Below are 12,441 nucleotides of genomic sequence, written 5' to 3'. Positions count from 1 at the left end.
GATCACATGACTACAGGGGTGCTGTGATGGTCATAACTTCAAGCACGCGTCATAAGTCACTTTTTAATGGCGTCGTAACTTTGAATGGTTGCTAAACGAATGGTCGTTAAGCAAGGATTACCTGTAATTAAATTAAATAAATCTAAAGAACAGCCTTCTGAAATAAAGGATTGTCCTTTATAATAAAGGACATATGGTCACTGTAATTATGATCCTTTCCCAAAGCTCAGTGAAACTAAGAATATCCACTAACTTCAGTGGATTACATACTCAAAGGTCAAGGGTCTAATGGGTTGAATAATTAGCCACAATGCATTCAAAAATATTTTTTAAAAACACAGGCTTCAACTAATATATCACTGAGTGTATGATAAACAGCTATTCTTTTTCTCAACTTTAACACTGCAGAAGAGCTGGGATTGTCCATGCAGTCCTGTCTGAACTTATCATCTCCCCAGTTTCAAAGGTGGGTGGAGGGAGGGATAAATATTGTTTGGCAGGCTAAGTGAAAACACCCCCAAATCCTAAACTGCATAACAGTTCATTTCTGCTTCTGCTGGAAATTTCTTCCTTTGGAATAGGAATGTTACTGCATGAGGAACAAGAGTCTACACTCAGTCTTTTCCATCAGAAAGACTGGGAGAGTGTGTTGGGCATCACTGCTTAAAAGCAATATCAGGTATGTTGAGTGCCCAATTCTTCATGACTGTTCCACCTTATTAGCTTGCAGCTGTTTCGGCTTAGTCAACCAAAAACTCAGTACTGTACAAATTTTAAACTTTGTATTAAGTACACACTGAATTATTTTATCTCTTAGTTAAATATTTACAAACACCATGGCACTTATATAAAATATATTTTCCAAAATCTGAAAGATCTACTTACTGGTGATTCAATGTCTTCAAGAAGCAATACCAAACAACGCTCACACTTGAGTAGAGTCTGGGCTCGTTGCATAATTTTTTTCACAATTTTCTCCAAGTCTGTCTGTTCTTCAAAGAGATCATTAACCACCTCCAGCAAGGCCTTCATACATGGGATGGAAATCAATCACAGTTGGTTTCCAAAAGTAATGAATAAATAATTGCATAATGTTTTTAAAAAGAGCTGTAAAAAGTACCAGTTACTAACACTCTGGGATACTGGTTAAGCTACTTGTAAATTAAATTTAGATGCACAGTTAGTAAAAGATAACTGTACCTATAACATATAAATACAGAATGTTCTCAATCTGGCTTCCTTAGAAGAGGTTTGAATATATTTCAACTATACATTTTGATTAAACTATTTCTGACTGGGGAATGTTCCATATTAGCTTTCTATAAGAACTAGCCAAGATATTTTGACATACTTTAATGACTCCAAGAAAATAATAATAAAAACAATAATCTAGCCCAAAGTTCACAGAGTAAGTATAATCAAGCAAATTTGGTATAAACCTGCGTGATACTGTGCTAAACGTGAAATCATTCTTTTTTCTTTCATGGCAATCTGAAAGCTAGAGATGCAAAGCGTTAATTAATCTCACAGCTACATAGCTTCAGATTCTAGTATCTAATTTATGTGTTTCACAAGGCAAATTATAACATAACAAATTGATTCTCAGTGGCGGTCTACTAATTTTTTGAGCTAAACTAGATATAAAGTGATCTTGAAAAGTATTAGCAAAGAACAAGAAAAATGCCTGGAGTAGCTTTTCTGAATGTTTCAGAGTGATTACGTCACAAAAGAAAAAAAGAATCTTTTCTCAAACAGAATTATAGCCTTGATAATTATGGTAGCTAAGACGAATAGATTACAGGCAGCCCAATACCATGCATTTTACAAGGGATTTGTTTTTGTTAAGAGTGCTATAACCTTAAAACAGGGGGTATGCAAATATGACACCACACAGTGTGAATACAGAACAGTGTGTTGATGCCGATTCCTGCTCGTATTCATACTGCACTAATTAAGGCAGAAGTGGGCAATCACCAGCTGAAGAACTGCAGATATTTTTACAGAAAGATGGTGAAATCACTAGGAGTGGCAGAAGGAAATTTTCTAGTCCTATTTCCTCCCCGCTCCCGCTTTGGGGGAATTTCAAGGATAGGATTGGGCCCAGAACTGCCCACTACTGAATGAAAGGGAGGAAACTGGTAAACTAATACAGATGCAGGCGAACGGGCACATGGGTCACCTTCTAGTACCTTCCTAATGCACAGAAAAAAGTCAACATAGGAATAACATTCTACCATGTTTATTTGGTTATGATTTTCTGTTCACACAGGACAACTTGTAGGTTGAAGAAGAAATTAATTAAACTCTATGTATTAGGAGCCAGATTTTATAAGCAAACTAGGTATAAAAAAGTGCATTTTGCATTTTAATATAAAATGTTAAATATTTTAATATTAGGTATAAAATAACAGATTTATTATCATATAAGTGTTTGTGGTTTGAAGTCCACTCATTGAACAGACAAAATATTATCTTCAGCAGTCAGTTTATGTTCAGCTAACATAAACAATCACAAACCAAACCTCTGATGAAGCGGACTCTACTTCACAAAAAGGTACATTAGCCTTTAAGGGACTGCAATCTGTCAACTGATTGTCCTCCAATATATCAAGATAACAATTACTTTAAAAGCTGTTTCCACAGAATAGAATCTAGTTCTAAGGCACTGTTTCTCAAAGTGCGGTCCTAGGACCCCTGGGGTTCCCCCAAGACCTTCTCAAGGGTCTGGGAAATCAAAATTATTTGCCAGCCTATGTTGAAAAACAATACCATATTAAAATCCCATCAAACAATTGTGAGAAGCAGCAGCAGCAAATGCATCAATTTTAATTTTTAATATGGTCAATATTGCTAAATATAACCCACACAAACAAAACTTTTTGCAGGTCCTCCATAATTTTTAAAAGTGGGAAGGCGTCCTGAGAGAAAAAAAAGTTTAAGAAATGCTGCTCTAAGGCAAGGGTAGTTCAAGATTTATTTATCTATTAAATGTATACACTACCTGTCTCTCAGATTTGAGCATGGACGAAGTCAGAGGGAAAAACATGTAAAGATTCCTTCCTTACTGCATTAGGAAAAGATAACCTGAGGCATCCTATATATTACTGAACTACATCTTTAAATCTTTCATAGTATTTCCTTCCCAGGGTTCAGCAATATCTAGAATGCCAAAAGTTACACTACGGGTTCTTATTTCTCATTCAGAGTACCTAGAAACTGGTTATGAGTACTCACTTCTAAAGAGCTTTTTGAATGGTATTTCGTTTATATTAAAATTTCTAGGACAGATTTACACTGAAAACTGTGCAGGGCCAGGTTCTGCTACATTTATGCCCTTGAACATCTCCATCCAGATAATATGATCATATGGTACTATGACAATTGATCTTACTATCTGGACTGGGTAGGGGGGGAAAAACGGGAAAGCCTATGCTGACTTCAGAAGCAATTCTTAATTACCAAGGCTTGCTTTGAGTAACAGTAGTAGTTTGAGTGAGGAGGAAAAGAAGTATGAAGTCCAAAAAAGGGGTAAACATAATGTGTATGTCTTTTCATGAAAGTTGTATAGATAAGGACTAATAATCAAGGCTTCTTTCAGAATCTCTTGCATTGTGTTATCCTTGTACACATTATCCACTTGCACATCCAAGTCTCACAAGCTGAAAAAAAAAGAGCAGAAGAAAAATCCTATTGCTCCTTTAAATTTAGGGATTCTTTGGAGCTATTTATTTTTTATGTTCCCACATTATTGGAATCTTGATAGGGATTATTCTCACAGACTAACAAAATCTTTTTTAGTGTCCCAAAAGGAAAGGAGGCCTTCCGGGACATATGTACTGAGCTCCTAGAATAGACAGAGGAAATGAGAACTGGATTTGCACAGTGCCGGTCCTAAAGATGAGGCATATATTGACCCACTGGGGGTAATGCTTCTAGCACCACTATTGTGGATTTTTTTCCTTTAACTTTTTATTTCTTTTTAGAAACAAACAAAAAAAAGCAAGAAGCAATGGGGAAAAAAAGGAAGATTAGGCGAGTTGAACCTGACTATGACTAAACCCACATGAATTTCACAAATGAGGCACAGCAAAGCAAATGTGTGAGGAAAGCTTACTTAGAAGGGCCTGTCTATTGCCTCCGCGCCATTCTCCCTGCTTCCTACTGTGCTCACAAATATCACCCATCTGGCAGAGAGACAGGGGAAATCAAGAAAGCTGAAATGTCAAAAAAATAAGACCAGAAATTTTCTTTCTGCTATAATCAATTTCTTAAAAGCAGAAGAGAGCTCTTTGAACCGAGCGTGTGCTGTGTTCTTGTAGGTTATGCACCGTAAAATCTTGATAAAATTTTATCAGCTGTGATTTAGTTTAAAAGCACTGGCACATTAGAAATAGAAATGAATTGCTGTAAATACTAGCAAATAAAAATATAAGGAAGATACAAACATTATCTGAATATAAGGGGAAGAATAAGAAAATAGGAAACATATATTCCATAGTCCTTTTCATATTTACAAATAAGGAAATTCCACCATTCGGCAGAACTTATTCCCAGGAAAGCATGTACATAGATACTAACTCATTATTGATGCAGCCATGTCTGTTTTCAGAATCATGCGGTTGCAACAGAAATCTCCCTGTGGCAACCACACAATCTTGAAAAATAATGTGGCTGCTTTAATGATCTACACAGAGGTGCTGCATTTGTGCTCCTTATGTTTCAAAGTACCTTTTTCCAACTGAATTTAAAGTAATGGACCACACTGCTTCACTGGATAAAAATAATAATGGCAGTATTAAAATATAAATACAAATTAGCAGTAATATCAATTACGTTTATTTTTGCTGAAACTACGAAGTACCATAACAATGCAAATTGTCAGTTTTTCTTTTATCTCATGATAAAACAGCTGGTATATGAAATAATATTAGTGATAGTTATTCTTGTTGTTATTCTGACTTACTCTGCTTCTATCATACTCCTTCCTGGAAGCAGCAAACAACTGAGCATTGGATATGGCAATACCGCAGAAGGGAAGGTACATTTCCATTACCTAGCACACAAAGAAAGACAAGCCCATCAAAAGTTCTTTATGAAATTACATGTGTACCTGCAATCTCATTTTCACAAGACATGTATCAGGTAGAGTCTGACATCACCAAACATACTTCCAGTTCTCTGCATAATGAAAATTAGAGTTCCTGGATAAGAGGACCCGTGCTCCAACTCACTGCTACAAACCATGGAGGGAGAATTGGGCTCAGCTCTTTCCATACCCAGTTTTGTGGGCTGCAATTCAACTCCTCAGGTATTTTCTAAGGAATGTTTCTGAATTATGACAATGATTCCCAGGAAAGACTGTCGTGGTAAGAACCTTCCTCTTAAAATGCATAATCTTAGGCTAGGCTGAGAACCCTGGCTGCCTCTCAGATCCTAGGCAATTGCGGGGGGGGGGGGGGGGGGGAGACTGGCAAGAGAGCCAGTTTAGTGTAGCTGTTAAGGTGCTGACCTAGAAACCTAGAGACCGTGAGTTCTAGACCTTCCTCAGGCATGAAAGCCAGCTGGGTGACTTTGGGCCAGTCCCTCTCTCTCAGCCCAACCCACCTCACACGGTTGTTGTGGGGAAAATAGGAGGAGGAAGGAGTATTTGGTATGTTTGACACCTTTAGTTATATACTGTATATAAAAAAGGAGGATTAAAATAACAACAACAACAACACCTGGGCAATTCCAGTCATTAGATACACAGCTGGAATACTGGACTGGACTCAATCTGAACTAAAAGCCCTGGATAGGAATACCAGCAAAATAATGACAATGAATCATGTCTTTCATTCACGCAGCAACATTGACAGACTCTACTTACCAAGGAGCATAGGTGGGCGTGGAAAGTTATAAGTACCCCAGACAGTTGAAGAAGAAAAAAGGGCATTGGAAGAATATCTGAAGGACAGTGAAGAAGATGCACTGAAGCTAGTACACCATGAAGGCTTACTGAATACCAAAGAAACCAAACTAGTGAAGAAAGAAAGACCAAATGAGACCAAGTATAAGAAAGACCAAATGAAGAATAGAAAAGAGACATGGCAAGGCAAAGTATTACATGGCCAGTAAACAAACAAACAAAAAAACTAGCAGGCAAAGCAGATAACAATAACACCTGGCAATGGCTAAGAGAGGAAAGTTGAAGACAGAGACAGAGGGGCTAATCCTGGCTGCCCAAGACCAAGCCTTAAGAAGAAATACATACAAAGCCAGAATGGAGAAGACAGCAACAGACAGCAAATGCCGCCTCTGCAAAGAAGCTGAAGAAACAGTGGACCACCTAGTCAGCTGCTGCAAGAAGATTGCACAGACTGACTACAAACAACGGCATGACAAAGTAGCAACAATGGTGCATTGGAATATCTGCAAGAAATACCATTTGCCTGCAAGCAAGACCTGGTGGGACACAAAACAGACAAGTAATAGAAAATGAAGATGCTAAAGTGCTCTGGGACTTTAGAATTCAAACAGACAAGCACCTGCCACACAACGCCCCAGACTTAACAACTGTTGATAAGACAGACAAAAAAGTCTGGATAGTGGACATGGCAATACATGGAGACAGCAGAAGAGAAGAGAAAGAACTGGAGAAAATAACAAAATACCTGCAAATAGAAGTAGGACAACTGTGGCAAAAGAAAGCAAAGATAGTACCAATAGTTATAGGCGCTTTAGATGCAATCTCAAAACATCTGGAGCACCATTTGAAGACCATCGGCAATGACAAAATCACCTCAGTCAATTGCAAAAGGCAGCTTTACCTGGAACAGTTTATATCCTGTGACAATACCTTTAACACCATCAAACCATCAAGCAACATCTGCCTGCCCCAGGTCCTTGGGAAGGACTTGATAGATGGATAAAAATACCAAATCCCATCTAAACTTCTGGCTGACTGTGCGACCAACCATAATAATAATAATTGCAAAAGGCATCTTTACCTGGAACAGCTTACATCCTGCGACGATACCTTTAACACCATCAAACAACCACATCTGTCTATTCTGGGTCCTTGGGAAGGACTCAATAGGTGGATAAAAATGCCAAATCCCATCTGGCTGACCGTGCGACCAACCATAATAATCTCTTTTAATAAGAGGTTAGGCCACTGTACTCCACAACAGCACCTCAGAAGGGATTGCAACTGATCTAAGAGAAGGGCACTTGGGCAGTTTTCCCACATATTGAATTTTTTAAAAGTTAAAAGAAAACCCCATTCTGAGTGCAAACCAGATCAGAATGGATTTTTCCTTTAATAAACATCAGCAAAGCAGAGCAAAACACATTGCTCAGCAGAAAACTGGGGTGTATGCTAAAGAAATTCTATTCTAAAGAAAAGGAGTAATATTTCAAATCAAATTTCAAAATGTCTAGGAAACAATAGGAAAGGAAAGAAACTTTTATGTTCCCTGAGATGCTTTGTGGATTATACAGAAGCACATGAAAGTTCATATATCCAATCAAATAGTCTTTGATTAAGGTACTAGTTTATCAAATAAATAAAAATCTCTAGGCAAATAGTATAGGATGCAATCACATATGCACTTACCTGGGAATAAACCAGATTAGAATCAAAGGAGCTTATTTCTGAGGGATGTATAGGTTACATTATTTATTTTCGGCCTTTACATAAAGCTTCACAGAAGGTATTAGACTGAATACAAATAGCCGTACAGGAAATGATGTGAGACTGTAACCTGCATATCATGTAGCATATGCAATGTAAATTTTATTAGCAATTAGGTCACACTTTTAATTGTCCGGTATCAAAAAATGTATATCTTATGGATACTAGCATGAAAAAAAAAAAGAGTCTCAGCCTGTATACTGTAAATCCTTTTTCACATGTGAAACTGTTCAAGAATCTATAGGATTGCACTGACTTCTTTGAACACAACAAAAGCTTTGCAAAAGAATGGAACATCACAGTTTTAGCTTAGATTTGTACATGCATTGCCAAATAAATCAGTAGATCAGTAAATACTATGTTGTTGTTGTTCTAGACTTTGTACCTTTTAACTTTAACTTTATATAAATATTGTGTGCAAACTGCTTAGAATCAGTTCCAATTGGAATGGGGAGGGAGGACTTAATATTAGTGTTTCTAGTCTTCATTGTTTTATCTGGAAAGTAAATTACATTTAAAGAACAAAAACTGCCATAATCTAGCTGAATACTTGATCTTTTTCACTTTGGAATATTATTCATTCGTATGATTTTTATTTTAGAATATGGACATGAAAACAAATAAATGGGTTAAAAATGGGAATTATCTATCTAGAATATCATCCTTTTATTTTAGCTGACCCCAAACATTTTACACCAAATATTTTCTCCAAAGGGAATCAATTATAAATAAGATCTTTTATGTTACTTTCCCCACTTCTTTCTATAGATTTTTTAAGGTTAGTTGCCCAAATTCATCTGATGATGCCTAAAAAGTGAGAGAGATGCAAACACAATGACATATTTATATACTGCACTGATTATTTGGAATATTTACAATAAGAGCAACAAAAAGGTGTTTTTTTAACTCAAGATCTCAAATTATCATTACAAATTAAGTTCATTTATTTCAGCTCACATAGAGCAAATATTTGAAGACCACCTAACTTAGGACTCTGCGTCAACTACTAACGGGATAGATTTTTTTAAAATCAAAGTTTTCACTACAAGTCCAGTTGCTCAATTTTTAATCAAACAATTCCAATGGCTTAAATTAAAGTTATTATACAGTAATATCAAGAATGTAAGCACAAATCTGTTTCTAATTTTAAAGTATATTATTTCATTTATCACCATGTAAATTTGTTGAAAAAAGGTTACAATAGATGTAAGTTAATAGATGGGAAATATAGGAATATTTAGAAGCATAGCTTAAGACGAAAGAAATTCTAGGGATACAAAAAGTCTATTTGCATATTGATGTTTATTGAGAACTTGATTTATCTACAAAGATAAGTAGGGTATGTCTTTCTAAAACTACCATAAATCCAGTGAATCTTACCCTTTCAGAGGACCACACAATCATATGGGCAGTGAAAAAAGCTTTGAATAATGGACAGGTGTATTCCTAGTTTTATAAAAGATTCACAAACCATAAAATATATATCATATGCTGAAATAAATTTCCTAAGGATTTTCTATTTGTACCAATGACAGCCCAGGCAACCGATATATAACAATATATGTTATATATTGAGGCATGCACATTTTTTGCTTGGGGTTGTAATTATTGTGCCTTCTTCTATTTGATTTTTGGGGGATTTGGGAGTATTTTGTAAGTAAATAAGGTATACTGAATCTGTATCGGAGATTCTTCAAGCTTATCAGTAAAAGATACCATAATCAAAGGAAGCATTGCCCCCTTCTTGGGTGGATCCTTTCAAATAAGAAACATTTAGTAAATCTAAGCCGCTGGAATCAGAATAAACTTAAAGAAGAAGAAGCTTTTCTTTTTTATGCTTTCAGGGTCTGGAAGAACCCTAGTAGAAAGCTAATTTTCTTTCATAAATAATCTCTATAACTAATTCATACTATGTGTTTAATCTGTCCAAACTTGCATCTTCATGCCCAATCAGAGTTATGTAATATCTTTCTAAAAATAAATATAATACACTTCCACCAAGCACCTGAATCCATGGCCTAAAAATCAATTGCAATGTGGTTAGGTGTGAACATGACTGCACTTTGTGGCATCTGCGCTGTGTGTGACTGGCAATGCTCATCATCAAGGCCTTTGATCAAACCAAAATACAACAAACAATTTTCTAGGGAGATCCTTGTTTTGATTCCCAAACTACCAAGCTGATGGTTTAAACTGCAACTGTGAGTCTGAAACCCAAGATAAAGAGCGACATATTAATCTTTTTTATATCTATTCCATTTCAACAGAGATTGATTCATACTGTACTATCTTAGCTACTGTGTTATGCTAGCTTGTGTTCTTCACTCAAATCTCTCTCTTAACCTCATCCTCTCCTGCAAGAGAGTTTATGGTACTGGAGAACCTTAGAAGATAGTTGTAAGGAAGTTATGCAGAGATCATAATCCTTCTTAAGCAGAAGAGACTTTTTTGAATCAGTAGGCTTAAGAAACTCTCAGTAATTCTCTGGGATGTCTTAGGTATAGGTTTGCATCAAGGCATTTTGAAACGTTTCATAGTAGTGGAAGGAGACTATATCATTATCCGTAGTTCTGCCATGTCTACAATTTCACATACTTTGGGAAGACAGCAATGTATTTATGATTGGGGTTAGAATATTCTTGATTAACTTGTAGCTAACTTTCCATGGGCCATAAGCTATTGGTGGCACATACAGGTGCATTTTAATACATAACTCTAAATCAGTGTCTCTCAATAGCAAGTTTCATTCCTACTATATGGGGATGCCGTTGATAAATTCCTCAATGAGTTTCCTGCACACAGAGTACATCATACTTACTGGTCTTGCAAAAATTGCTTATCTTTGCCATCAACGTGGCCCAGCATTGGGCAAGAATTATATAAATCTATATGTTTATTAAAGTTTTTAATTTTTTAAAATTTAGATTAATAATTATCTCCCTTCCAGTTCCTGCATTTCTGACATGAGACGAGACACGAGACGAGGCAAGCGTCTCTCAAACTTGGCAACTTTTAAGATATTGATATCATCAAAATTGGGTTAATAGAAAGAAACAAGAATTGAACCTGCAAACATGACAACAATCTTCGTGGTTAAGCTAACAACTCGGCTAAGAACAACAGTGCTGATCAGGTGTGAAATTAGGTACTTTCTGATAGCATTTGAAGATAGAACTAATAAAGTCTCAAAAACAACTGAAAGCCCTAGATGTAGAAATTGTCATGGAACCGATACATGTGATTTGAAGATGTGTTATTATGGGATATTTGTCCTTAAGTGCACATGCTTAACTATGTAACCAATCATGTAATCTCAGATAATGATGCTGTTTTTTTTTTTTTTAAGGTATAAAAGATTCATGCTTCCAGTTCACGGGGCTCCTTCTTGAGAAGGGGTCCTCACTTACTAAGGTGCCTTAATAAATGAGTAACTGAATTTCTCGAGTCCAGTCTTTCATTGGGCTAAAGGTCTGGGCTGAAACCACGATTTTGTGGCCAAAAATAAGTGGACTTCAACTCCCAGCAAGCTGGCTGGGGAATTCTGGGAATTGAAGTCCACACATCTTAAAGTTGCCAAGTTTGAGAAACACTGCTCTAATGCATGCAGAGGATTCATTAAGATTGGATTTGTGCTTGCTAATACAGTTTCCCTAGCTTCCAGGTAATCAAATATTCCACTTGCACAAAGTCTGTCAGCCTATACCACCCAACGTGTGTATGTATTTATGGTTCTTATTTGGAATATGTATAGAATCATGGAAATCTTTATGCTTTGGGATGTACATAAGTCTGTGGAAACTGGAAGCTTGGACACCTCAAGATTATGGACTGTACTAGCAAATACAATTCAAATTACACACACAGACATGCACACAAACACTCATTTCTATCTGAACAGTGTTAACAAAAAAGGGGTCTGCTATGATCTGTCTTTCCAATGGACACCAGAGAGAGAGAGGAAAAAAAAAAAAAACTCACAGTACATTTCTAACTGTTTTTGAGTGCTTAGCTTCTTTCCTCCAAGTAAATCTTCTGCAGTGATTTAACATTCTACAACACAGCACCAGAATTTAAAAGCCTGATTTTTTTCTCAAGACTGATCTCCTATGCAAAGGGAATTTAACCATTCACTCTGTTGTGGGCAAAATACAAAACAGTGATTGTACAACATGCTAAACCCTTAAATAACAGAATGGCAGTTGGATAGCCACAATGCTTGGAAGGAGGAACCAGCACGTATAACTGTAGTACACTCATGTTAACCATTTACTATTGTGTAACAGCAGGGCTAAGCCTGGAAGGTGAAATCTTCTCCTCCCAGAATTTTTCTGGGTATACAAACCTGGCCGTACCTTCCTGCCTTGGTGTAGCTACTCAGTAGTTAATACTTTACCAGCTATGTTTCAGGGGATGCTGCCTTTACTTGGCATCCTCCCCCGCACCCCATAGTGGAGTGCTGCAATGATTAGGCATCACACAGCCAGTACACCTTACTGGCAGGTAAAAGAAAAAGAAGCCAATAAAAATTTGATTAATTCTATAGTACCACAACCTGAGCCTGTAGAATGAATCATGTGATTACAGAAATCAGCCCTTCCCCTCCTTTGGGAGACAGAACAATCTTACAAGTGATAAGTAGTCTTATTAAAAAGAAAAGAAAAAGAGAGGATTCTTTAAAGCTTTAAATGGTTTAAATATAAACTTTAAATAAATTTATTTGTTTAATAAATTAAATAAGCTTTAAATAAGCTTCAAATAGTTTACATATA

General features: G+C 36.4%; 1 protein-coding gene across 1 annotated transcript in view; it reads right to left on the bottom strand.

Moving 5' to 3' along the window:
• PDE11A (phosphodiesterase 11A) overlaps positions 1 to 12,441 on the bottom strand; it is a 174,766-nt gene that overhangs the window by 100,144 nt on the left and 62,181 nt on the right. The window contains exons 3-4 of the mRNA XM_088135821.1: positions 4,964 to 5,053; positions 886 to 1,026 (exon numbers count right to left, since the gene is read on the bottom strand). Coding sequence (XP_087991947.1) covers positions 886 to 1,026; positions 4,964 to 5,053 — 231 coding nt within the window. The remainder of the gene's footprint in view (positions 1 to 885; positions 1,027 to 4,963; positions 5,054 to 12,441) is intronic.

Source organism: Python bivittatus, unplaced genomic scaffold, assembly GCF_059951505.1.
Source record: "Python bivittatus isolate LINGU-HERP-01145 unplaced genomic scaffold, Pbiv_v1 ctg000200_np1212, whole genome shotgun sequence".
In the NCBI taxonomy this organism is placed as follows: domain Eukaryota; kingdom Metazoa; phylum Chordata; class Lepidosauria; order Squamata; family Pythonidae; genus Python; species Python bivittatus.
This window is presented reverse-complemented; position numbering and strand designations above follow the sequence as displayed.